General features: G+C 42.1%; 1 protein-coding gene across 2 annotated transcripts in view; it reads left to right on the top strand.

Annotated features, from left to right (window-relative positions):
• DLEC1 (DLEC1 cilia and flagella associated protein) overlaps positions 1–12266 on the top strand; it is a 41043-nt gene that overhangs the window by 27653 nt on the left and 1124 nt on the right. Inside the window, exons 26-37 of one of the 2 annotated variants that reach the window (XM_054816065.1) lie at positions 446–597; positions 1119–1222; positions 2143–2213; positions 3075–3292; positions 4298–4432; positions 6305–6427; positions 7193–7287; positions 7379–7463; positions 8012–8212; positions 9081–9242; positions 10246–10399; positions 10995–11112. In XM_054816065.1, coding sequence (XP_054672040.1) covers positions 446–597; positions 1119–1222; positions 2143–2213; positions 3075–3292; positions 4298–4432; positions 6305–6427; positions 7193–7287; positions 7379–7463; positions 8012–8212; positions 9081–9242; positions 10246–10399; positions 10995–11112 — 1618 coding nt within the window. The remainder of the gene's footprint in view (positions 1–445; positions 598–1118; positions 1223–2142; positions 2214–3074; positions 3293–4297; positions 4433–6304; positions 6428–7192; positions 7288–7378; positions 7464–8011; positions 8213–9080; positions 9243–10245; positions 10400–10994; positions 11113–12266) is intronic. The other variant, XM_054816066.1, reaches the window with a different exon arrangement.

Below are 12266 nucleotides of genomic sequence, written 5' to 3'. Positions count from 1 at the left end.
ATGTGGAAAGGCTTTGTTCTTTGTAATTCATTCTTTGTGTTGAAGAGCACACAGAGGTGAACAGGCAGCTGGTAATAGAAAGATAACCAATTAGCACAAATTCCAGCTTATTCTTCTCAAATTGAGGGTGTGTTTTCATGTAACCAGTTAGCACCTTGCATATCCCAAAGAGTTCTGGATCAGGTTGTTGGAAAGATGTCCCTCTATGAAATAATCTCTGCAAGAATTAACTCTCAAAAAAACAGATTAAGACCCACCACAGAAGGAAACTTGAGTAAAGTGGTATATATGTGGGTCGTGTAAATGTTCCCAGGTTTTTTTGAAGCCGGCAAGGTTAGGCTGATTAACACCAGCTAAAAATACGGTCCTATGTATTCTTTAAAAGACTAACTTTTGTTCCATTTCCTCAAAATTCATCAAATGCTTCTTTGCTATGCTCCTTCAGAGTTTGCAGCAGCAGTGCTGTCTCATGGGAAGGGAGTAGCTTTCCATATACAACCTTCCACAGGAACTCTGAAAGCCTTCCAGCAGCTAACCATAGAAATTACAGCTTACAACAACATGTGGGGAGAGTACCGGGATGATCTTCTCTGTAAGGTAGGTGAAGTACTGCTATGGCAGATTTTACATCAATTAGATTTCCCAGATTCCTTTGTTAAAAATACATTTTCAATTTGTTAGGACTTCTGTAAAAATGCAGGGTAGATATTGCAACACTGCTACCTCCAACGACATGTAAGGAACAATTATTTGCTTTTAAAGTGCATGGTTTAGTTTTGGGGTAACATGTTTATCCCTTGGGAGGTTTTCATGTGCCTTTAAAATGATTGGAGAAGTTTTGATTTATAAAATCTGTTTGGTAACTGGCCTGTGCACTACTCTGCTCTACCAAAACAATATATTATTTTGTATGGAAAAGCCACAGGGAAGCTCGTGAATGTATGAGGTATTGCATTCTCCTGCTGAGAGGAGCTTTCGTTAGCATATGAATTAGGTGCTGTCAAAAGAAACCAGTCAAAAATATTTGAAAATCCAATCAGTTTTTGAAACATAATTTTGTAATCCAGAGAAATAAAGTTTCATCTTGATTCTAATAGCAAGAATTCATTTTTTAATAGGTGGGAGACTTACAACCTAAATTAATTCCTATGCAAATGACTGTGAAAGGCTGCCCAATCTTCCTGCAGATGACAGGACCACAAACAGAGCAACCCATAATCAGGTATAGCCCAAAATACTATCAGAGAAGTCAGACAATTAAATACCATTGGACTATAGCCAACATGCACACTTGTTCCCATCTTTTTGTGATATAATGAGAAGGTCAGCAAAGTGACTGTCAAGGTATAATATCTGCTTCTGTAACACCAATACTGCCAGTATAATTAGAAAAGAATCTGCATACAAGCCTTCTCAAGTTTACCAGCAGTCACTGTTCTGGGCTTACAGTCATAGAAGTTCACCCACTCCAGCCTCATCTGATTCTGCGGAGATGGAAACTGGTACATGGTGGCAGTTATCGTCATCTGCAGTTCATTTCTCCTGCTCCATTTACCTGGACTGGGAAAAACGCAGTCCCGAGGTAAACAGGGGCAGGGGAAGGTTTAAGCCCTCTCTTATGGGGAGTCACATCTGCACATCTGGGTAAGGGTCGGTTTATGGGGACCAAGGGAGTACACACTCAGCCAGCTGCTATGGCTGCTGCTCTCTGCCTTCAGAGGAATTAGCATTGCGTGTCATACCGCAGCCAAGAGCATTTGCAATGTCAGCCCTGTAATAGGGCATAGAATATGGATTTAGCTATCCACCATAAAACACCCTTCTGCACCTGGAGATCTGTGTCTGACGGGTCACTCCACTGTTGTGTAGCCATTTGCTGCCGCTGCCAGAGTCTTTCACAAAAGTTGACTTCATGTGTTTATCCTGAAACATCTGAGACGACTAAGAAAACTGGAAGAGACTGATTTAAAAAAGCAATATAGTACTTCACAGTATGGGCCATGCTTTCTGTGATGGCCACTCTTAACAGGCTGCCAGTGCAGCCAGATATGTTTCCACTTTTAAACAATTCTTTCATGTAAAATTATTTCAGACATTCACTTTTATTTTCTGCATATACTGACAACAAGGTTTCCTCCCCAGGTTTGGCACTCATGTCTCTGGAGGGTGTCCTGTCTTTCGGAAGGTCCGGCTCAACAATCCCACTCCCTTTGGTAAGACTGACTTTTGTACAGCAAACATCGACACTTGTATTACATTCCTTATAATATTAAAAATAGAATCCATTCGCATGTTAATTAACTGATGTTCTTGTTTCCTAATCAGGACATTTTTTGTAAAAAGAATAGCAGTATATAAGAGAGTATCTAAGCTGTTTTCTAACTGGGCTAGTACAGAACAATAGTACATGTTGTCAGGTCTTTATGTGCATAGTAGTATTTATGACGTTACTGCCATGAATATTAGTTTGCTTTCTGCAACAGTAAAGCAGGTAAGCTCCAGCCAGAGTGTAGTAGAATTTATGTAATTGACTCAACATGTTATTACTATGAAACAACACATCCTATCCCGATGTGTCAGGGTTTTCCCTCATTGAAATGATGGGAATTCAGGATTTTCCATCCTGGTTTTGTGCATCTCTCACAGCACTAACCCTGGTCAACCAGATGTGCTACCTGCTTCTTAGTGGCATCATCTGGTTCTTCTGTGTTTAGTTGTTTTATCTCCTGATAAAACTCCTGATAACTCTTCAGAGCAAAGGTCAATCACATTTTTTTCCCCCCTGAATGCCACCAAACACATTTACTTAACAAAAAAACCACTCATGATTTATTTTAATGTTAATAAAAGTATAGTTTAGGACCTAGAGAGCAGACAAGCTATAATAAGGGCATAGCACACATGGTCTTAAATCATTTTAGCCTACATCAAACATGGAGAGCATAAGATATGCTTTAATACAAATCCAGTTGCTAGACACAAATTTGTTACTTGATCTTGTTCTCTGGTACCAACTAAACTATGAGTCTTCTCAGTGATGAGAAGTAATTGTCCTTTCTCCCTTTTCAATTCAGACATCCGCCTGGACTGGGAAATTTACAACCGAGAGAAAGATGATAAAAAGCTGGTGGACCTGTTGATGCTGTTTGGAGACCCTTTTCCTCCTAAGGTCATGGATGAAAATGAGACTGCATCAATTGGTAGCAACTCAGAGTCAGAGATCATGTTAAAGTTGGATCAAACTGCTGTTCCCTGCGGAAGCATTTATCCAGCTTTGCAAACTACAGATGAGGTCAGCTGTTAGTCTGTTTTTTACACTGCTGCTGAGATACATGATGGGTTTCTTGGCATGAAATGTTGAAAACAATAACACGCACTATAACTTGTAACTAAGAGCTGGATTGTTAAAAGAAATGTCAGTTCCTCTCACAGTCAAAAAAGCAATACACGGGTAGGTGGCTGTTGGTATCAGCAATCAGTTTCCACAATGAGCTATAAGCAAATAGCTCTTCAGCTTCTCCTTTTCTTAAAGTTGTTAAAGAAATTGATCAGATATACTTTTTAAAGTACTGTCATTGACAAACTAGTGCAATTTTTACATGAAAGTGTTAAGATAATTAAAACTCCTCAATTTGGGTCCACTTTTCTCATGGGTGCTTTATGGTGTCAGTGTGTGCTGTAGTCAGGGAGCAGAATGTAACTGTGAGGTTCAAGTTGTGACTAATGTTTTGGAGGTATTTATCCCAGTGCCAAACTTAGACTGGTTAATCTGTTACAACATGGTAACACCAATTACACATGAAGTTTGATTATAATATGACAATAGTATTGAAGGGCTGGGAGTGACAGGGAGAAGGTATCATACAGGATATGTATATTTCTCTGGCAAAAGCTTTACAGAAAAGATATTAAAATCACCTTTTCTCTGTTTCAGCTCTGAAGACATAGTTGTTTTGAATACACCTCTAAACTTTCTTGTGCAACAAGGGCAAGTTATTGCCCTAGAGTACTGGCTTGTGTGACAGGCCAGAGCTGTTACAGTTGAGTGCTTCTCTTGGCAGAACAGGACCCAACCATGCACATTTTCCAAGGGATTCGGGAGCAGTTTCAGGAGAGCAAACCTATGCATGAAAAAATTCATGTACAGGACACATCCACATGTCCAGTTTTTGTGCCAGAAAGAAACTGGAGCTGGCCATACTTACCGACTAGCGCAGCAGTTCCCTGTGCACTTCACTTACATTCTTCCTTCACAGCGTAACGGTTTTAACCATTCCCCACCCTTGTGTCCCTGCAGTCTTCAGACACCAACAGCAAAGAGAAGGAAATCATCGCTCAAGAACCTACAATACAGAAAATCGTCTCTGTACTTATACGACCTCATGAAGGGGTTCCTGCAGACAACCCCTACTCCGTTACTCCAAGGCAGATAGTAAGCTTTTACATTTTCTTTGTGCTTAGATTTAGCATATTTTCAGCAGGAGACCGAGAAGGAGGAGGAGGTAGCTTTGGTTTGGGGTAGAGACTACTAAACAGTGAAACAGTAGGCTGGGAGGCTTTGGGATGTTGAAGATGACCATGAGAAGAGTTTGCAAAGTCAACAAAAAACCTACATTTGAGCAGTTAACTGATGACTGGAATTAGATATTGTGTTGCACTAGGCTCTCTAGAGAGGCATGTCTGGTCTTCTCACTTGGCTTGCCTCCGTGAAGTGTGTGGCATTAGGTGGGAGGCATCCAGCCTAAAGTTTTGGAAGCACGTTATTTAACTGGGGTAGATTTGCTAAGTAGACATGGCAGAGCTGGAAAGCAGGCTGCTGGGAGAGGGGTGCTCTGTGAGTAACTCTTTTGGATAAACAGTACTTCAAAAGTAACTGCTGCAAATAGGGGCCACAGTGGCACAATTCCTTAGGAATACGATAAAGCAGAGAGCGCTGAAAGATCTGAGTGACAGGGCTGCCCAAAACATCACTGTGTCAATTTTGATTCTTAAATATTAGCAAGCTTTTTGCCAAAGGGTTTCAGTTACAAGTTAGAATGAGCTAAAGATTACATAAAAGAAATAATTACAGAAATGACGTCTCAAAGAAATGAAGCCTACAGTCAGCTCTGGGGTGACTGAGGCCGAGATAGTTCAGACAAACAAGTCCCTCATTGTGGAAACAGCCTCTATCGGGTGTAGCCAGCAGCGAGCTTGGCCTATGTGGAGTGGAGCTGATGCCTATGGAGTCATTCAGGTATTCCTCTGCAGAAACAAATGTTCTCCACGTTTCTAGTATTGCTCCAGGAAGGTCTGTTGGCTCAGGTGTGGTAGCACAGCTGGCCAGACTTGGCCTAAGTCCATGTCTGAGCAACTAAGCTCTCTGAGACCACAATGCACAGACCCTGCAGTGTTGTAGGACGTGACAGAGCTTACTCGCTCTGCTCTGGCCCTGCTAGTCCTTAGGTAGAGCTTTTTTTTTTTATGCTCCTCACCACTCTGAGTGGGGAATGCAGTGCAAGGAGAGCTTAAGCTAGTTTTGCTTCTACTGAGCGTAGGTCCAGCAAGACCAAACATCTCCCCTGTGATCATGTGAAATTGGGAATTTGCATGTGCACTAGCCTAAAAGCAGTACATACCACATGGCCCCTGAGCTTAGAAACTCTGCTAGATGTGAATTGGCTCTGTAGGGAGATGGCAAAGGTTTTTCTGCAGCAATAGCAGGATTTAATCATAACCTGCATATGTTTCTGCAGCAATAGCAGGATGTAACTATAATGTGCATAACACACTTAAAGAAAGCAGAATCTATTCAACCCGTAAATCCCAGAAAATCCACTGTAGCTGGCTAGTGCATTTGATTACATTCCCTGCTGTCATGTAGAATAAAAAAATGCCCAAGAGTAAACTGGATTGCAAAATACTTGTAATTCACACTTGTAACTCTTCAAAAAGTGTTTCTTGTATCTGTGAGTGCTGTCAGTTGAGGGAGAATCATCTGAGTTAGCCACGGAGTAAGAGTGGGCAGAACTGGGAATTTTTAAAAACAGAGTGGTACATACATATGTATGTGTACTTAGGGAGTTGGTCTGTGACTGTGCTTAAATTCTGTTGATGCTAAAGAGTGGCTATGCTGATATTTGCAGCTGAAATAAAATCAGTTTTGCTGTCATATGTTGTCATTTTAGTACAAGCCTGAGCGTAGCCCATCCCCAGGAGATTTCATGCTGCTTGTGCAACTCAGTTTTAGCAGCTGAGCGCTGAGGATGCTTGTGCAATCCCAGGCAGCTCCCTGCACTACTAACCAGTTGTCTCCTGACTGCAGGTGGTTCCAGGAGGTGGCAGCATCTCCGTTTGCATCTCCTTCACCCCATGCATCCTGCCAGAGGCTGTGCCTGAAGTGCAGTGTGAAGGGTTTCTGCTGGGTTTCATGAGCCTAGACGACGAAGTAAGCTGACTATCACAGCAAGGCTAAAGATGACTAGAACGTAATCAGTTCCCTTCCTGTAATTTATGTTCAGGCTGCTGCGTACCTGGCCAGTCTGTGTAAACAGTCCTGTACATCCTCCCTCAACTAGGGCTGTTCGTTTGTTGCATTTGTCTTTTAGCTTGGAAGCATTCTGGGGTGGGAATGGCATAATCTTCTTACGTTGTCTGGTGCAGTAGACCCCAGACAAAAGCCCAGGATTTGAAAAGCTATCACATCATCAGGTTTTATTGATAACTAGAGTTAACAATGGGACAGAGACTCAGGACTGCTGAGTTCTATTCCTGGCTCTGCATCCACCTTCCTGTGTGAATTTGGACAGCGTATCTCTCCTGTGGGAAACTTCCTCTTCAACAACTGCACATGCTGCTCGCAGGCTGATGTGAATAGTGTTTTATGAATCGCTCTGCGATTCTCTGACATGAATCATTGCAAAGATGCAAGGTGTAACAAATGAATGATAATGGAATATTTAATAAAAACATCCCTAATGTTCCAGATTCCTGGAGGAAGAAACATCCACGTCTGTATTTACCACAGCCATTCAGAGTTCAACAACTGCTTAGCTTTTGCTGTTCCGTGCGTGTTGCCATCATGTCTTACAAACAGGCAATACATTGTCAAGCAGAATCCTATTTTGGCTAACAGCCTCTCGGGCTAAAGATAGGGTTTCAGGTTTTAGTGCTATCATTTTATACATCATTTCTGTTTTCATTTTGCTGTCAGCTTTCAAAGACAGTGCCTAACAAAGTGCATCGCAGACACGGCTACGGAGCTCCACCTTTGCGAATAGACTTGCAAGCTTTCGCGAGGCACGCTCTGTAAGTACCACCGCGCTGACAGCTGGTACGCTCACAGAATGAATCAGCCTGGAGGGCAGGGCTCTGACCAGCTCTGATTCTTTCCACTCAGGTTAAAAGTAGTCATGGATAATGACGGAGGAATGGTGTTTTATTCAATGGCAAGTGATCTCATACCACATCAGCCTCTGGTAGGAGTAAGTATTTCACGCACCGATGTGTTCAGCTGCTTTGTACTGCTGTGCTACTGTAAGAATTCAGAGCTGTATTTACACGGTTTTTAAAGTGCATCTTTATCCCCACTAGCCTCATGTTGCAATTTTCTATATTGCACATAACAAAATAGGTAAAACAAAAGGACTACAAATACTTATTAGCTGGGAATCAATGAAGCTGAGTTCAGACAATGCCTATTTTATAGGTCTTTCTCTTTCTTTGTAGAGGAGTTTGTAAGTAGAAAAATAAGCACTTATTTTCAGGACATAAAGGTCCAATAGCAGCATGAGTCACTTAGAGCGGTGCAGTCAGTTTGTGACCCTTGACATTCAAGGACTTTTAAACTTTATTACATTATTTGCATTTTGTTTTTTTTACTCAAGAAATTTTGAAAACCACAAGTAGAAAATACTGGGCTGCTTTGGGGTAAAGTCCTTCAGGTCCCTGGTGGTGGTGAATGACCAGACAGACTAGCACAAACCTCTCAAGGGAGTTAAAACTAACCAATTTTGAATCATTTCTCCACCAGGTTTTGACAGATTTGGTAATGACTCAGAGTTTGAAACTCATCAATTGCACTAAGGTTCCTCTGTACTTCAGGCTCCTTCTGTCCCCACCCTTCAGCCTGTCCAGCACAGATCCCAAAAAGAGCACCAAAACATCCCACTGCATGAAGGAGGAAGAAGAACAGCAACCACAACTTGTACTTTATCCACAGCAAAACATGCTGGTAGGCTCAAAAATAATAATCCTGTGCCAGAATAGATAGTTTAGTAATTGGTGTGTTAGCACGGTCCAGATGAACCACAAGAACAACACAACCAGTATAGAAATCTCCCAGTTTCAGGGGAAATAGTGGTATATTAGCAAATGCTAATTACTGCTATTTTGCCTGCTGTATTACGGGTACAAAATATTTTTCTACATTCTACATCAACTCTGACCTGTTGCAAACTCCTGCAGAAACCCTGCGGTTTCTGGAGCTCACCTACATCAATAGCTATATGTATGCTGGACAAATTAAAAGATTTCCAAAGACTGCAGTCCCTCATTTCCTTAAATTAGATGCAGGCAGTGCAAACAGAGAGAAATTTGGTTCATTTTGAGTGTACACAGTGACATTAAAGGAAACAAAGTTTTGGAATCAAGAATTTGCTAGGATGCAAAGAATGAGTAACAGTAGCATTTTTGAAGTGTGCTTCTCATTTTTCGGTGTTGATTTTGACATAGAAACATACACATCTTAATTCTGCATGTGTGGGAAGAAGGAAGACATATATTTAAGACAGCTTTGGGAATATGGTGGTTGTAAGCTCAGGAATTTAGAACCTTGTCTCTTGCTAGAGACTGTTTCTCCCCTGTGGTTCAGAGATTAGCTGTTCACCTTTAGACTCCATCTCTGTACGGGGTTCATAGGAAATAGCTGTGTTTTTTCTTTAATGATAATGCTTTGTTCCAGTGGGAATTTGGTTGCTGGCATGACCCCTTTGGGGTCTAGTGGTAAAATGTGCGCCTGGGCCTTCGAGCGGTGTTTACTTTGGATTTCCTGCACTCAGTCTCTTCTTATGTGATGGTCATTTGAATTCCTTGTCCCACAGGTGAAAGTGTCATTCCACACAACTCTGGAGTTGCTTACATATCAACATTTGCCAGATACCCAGCTGCTTCCTGGATTCCAAGTGCTCCAGTTTGAGAACGGAGAGAGAAAGCTGAAATTTAATCAAAATCTGGTCATTGAACATAGTAACTGTACTACCCAGGTAAGATCAGGAGGAGATCTCTGGGCCCTGAGAAAGGGCCGTGTTTTATCAACACCTCTGACTGGGAATGAATGTGCCCTAGGATTTACTCGCCTTTGAAATACAGCCCCCTCTAGAGTAAATTGTGTCACCCAGTTCAAGTGAACGGCCACGCAGTTGCAAAAGGAGATGGCTCTCTGTTGAGCCTGTGGGCGACTCTTGGATGGACAGAGCGGTTTTGGGTCAGCACCCTGGTGCTCGTACCCCAGCTCTGTGCCCAGCGTGACGGCCCGGGTACGGCGCAATCCCAGGGCAGCAAACCCAGTCAGAGGAGGACTCTCAACGTCCTTCTGAGACGCGGGGTCAGGACTGTCTCAGCGAACACGCCAGTGACTGAGTCACCAAGCGTTGCCTCCTGCAGTACCCGAGTGCTTCTTGAAAGTCTCCTGAGTCTGTCTAACTCATGTGGTGTGGTCACAGCCCACACGCGTTTAAAGACCAATCTCTTCCAGACGGAAAGCTATAAACCCCCCACAAGACTTCAGCAGTTCACTGCAGGCGTTTCTTTTTTTTCATACCAGGTATTTCTGAGGACTGATCTTTAAGATCCAAGCACCACCTCTAAGATACAGTCAATTTAATAATAATCTTGGGCAATCTGCACAAATTGAATGACTCACAGTGGGCCATATACAGTCCTGAGGGATGATGAGATGCTGTAATGTCTGCATCTCCTCAGAAAGCCCTAATAACAAATCAGAATGTTCACTCTCTGTTACTTCATTAAGACCACAGTGTCTGGTTTGAAAACCTATCCCAAAACAGTAAAACAAGCAGCAATTTATTCACTCAGAGCTGTAGAATGGGGAATTGACTCTGTTACAGAAGAACACAGAACTACTCTTGATTCAGTGCTTGAGGTAAGAATGATCCAGCTGTAGCAGACATTATGAAAGCCCTACAAAAATAAGGTTTGGCTTTTTTTTTTTTTTTCCCCCTCTCCTTTCCCTTTGCTGTTTTGCAGCTGGTCCCAGTGACTGCATACCTCACTGTTCCAGTTCTGGAGCTCTCTTGCGACAAGGTTGATTTCAAGACCTGCTTTGTTGCACAGACCAAGACTGAACATGTCTTCCTGTGTAACAGGAGTGGCTGTAGAAGTTACTGGACTGCTTTGCTAGGTATTCTGGTTTTGCAATTGGATTTCCTTCTTATATGGTTTCACTATTCAGTGTTTTTGTTTAGTAAGACTACATGCACTCACTCAATGAATAGCCAACATATGATCATGTTGGCTGCAAACATATCAGGCCTGCTTCTGCTCTCACTTATGTGGGCTCTTTTTCTTTTCTTTTTTTTTTTTCTTTTTGATATCAGCGTATCTCTACTGATTTCAGCAGGTACTCCAGGTTTAACCAAAAGCTTGAATCACAGCCCTCACAGGTAGTGGACGTGCTTTGCTCGTTTATAATAGTCTTAAGAGGCAACAAGAAGCAGCAGCTCCTCAGGAGTTAGGTTTGTGCCTAATGATGTTAGCAACAGATGGGCTTCAAAGGAAAGATCAGGGTCTTATTACTTTCACATGGAGGCCATTGATCACTCCCCTTGATTAGAGGCTGGAAACAGAAACTCACCACACATGTAGAAAGCCTCTGACAGTGCAGACATGATTTATTAGTTGGCTTGCAAGGAGGCACGTTGTTTTGAGTGCTACATGCTGTACAAACTTATACAAAGTATATATACTTTGTTTGATATTTGCCCCCTTCGCTGCAGATGAACAGAAGCATAACGACCTGCAAGTATTTTCTGTCTCCCCTACTAATGGCATTTTGGAGGCACGTGAAGGGGACCCACCTACCAAAGAGGTGTTGCAGATCAGCTTTACCGCAAGGTACAGTTAACAGGACTGAAATCTTGCTGCTGTTCTTTGTCAAGCTCAGACTTACAGTGTGAGTAGCCACTGAAAGTAGAGAGCAATCCTGCTGTTGTGGTGTTCTCAGGCTGCTCATCTTCCTTCTAACACTCGCCAATCCTGGGCTTCCAGCTGGTACTTTTTCCATATGACCATGTTCCCTGCACTGCTCCTATATATGGGGTTTGTTTTGGAATTGACACCCAGAATTTCAGACTTCAGATGACACACTATAAATGAAATGAATAAAAATCTTTTTCTTTAGAGCAATGCCTTCAACAGAGGGCAAATCTCAGGGCTGTAATTCAGTGCAGAGGCTGATATGACAGTTAAGTCCTTTATGCATCCAGCATTTTATTAGGACAGAGGGAAAAATGCAGTTCAGCATTCCAGTAAAGCATCTGTTTGTCATGCAGGAAAGCACAATGTCTTTTGCAATCAGTCTTGGGGATCCTTCATTATAGTTTACATGGCTTTTCTGTAAAAGAAACTTTTTGAATTTCTTTACTTCCCTACGTGAATTCAGAGTTCCTCCTGATGAAGCAAATAGAGAAAAATGTTATTCCAATGCAGTGATACAATTTGTTTTACCCTTGCTTAGCCTGCTGCAATGTTTAACGTAATAGTCATGTTGACATTTCATGAGAAAGGAAAAAAAAAACCCAATATATTTTTTGTTTCCTCTAGTCCAAACATTTTCTGCACAAGACGACATGAGCTGCAGGCAAGTGACAGCAAAGAACAGAAGAGAGCAGATGAAAATTACTTTGTCCTATAAACAGATAATATTGTTCTAATTATGTTTATGGCCATCATAACCTTTTGTCAGGGCTAGAAATTAGTTGTGCATGGAAGAGGCGATGACCCAAACCCTTTGATTTCTTTGCTCTAATTAAGAAGATACAACTCCTGGAAGAAAATTCAGCTCCCATTACAAATTATTTTCCTGGAAGTTATCACAGAGCGGCAGAAAGTTTAAGACAGACAGACAAGTATATCCCAGTGATTTCAGTGAACGCTGCTGATAGGGAAGATTCAAGAAGCGAACTGCAGGTGATGCGTGACTGTCCTGACGTGGGGCCCTGGAACATGCCTTGAGCTCTCTGTCGCTGCGGCCACTGAAATCTCAGCGC

This window comes from Grus americana, chromosome 2 (assembly GCF_028858705.1).
Source record: "Grus americana isolate bGruAme1 chromosome 2, bGruAme1.mat, whole genome shotgun sequence".
Lineage (NCBI taxonomy): Eukaryota > Metazoa > Chordata > Aves > Gruiformes > Gruidae > Grus > Grus americana.
The sequence above is the reverse complement of the archived record's forward strand: the minus strand, read 5'-3'. Positions and strand labels throughout refer to the sequence as shown.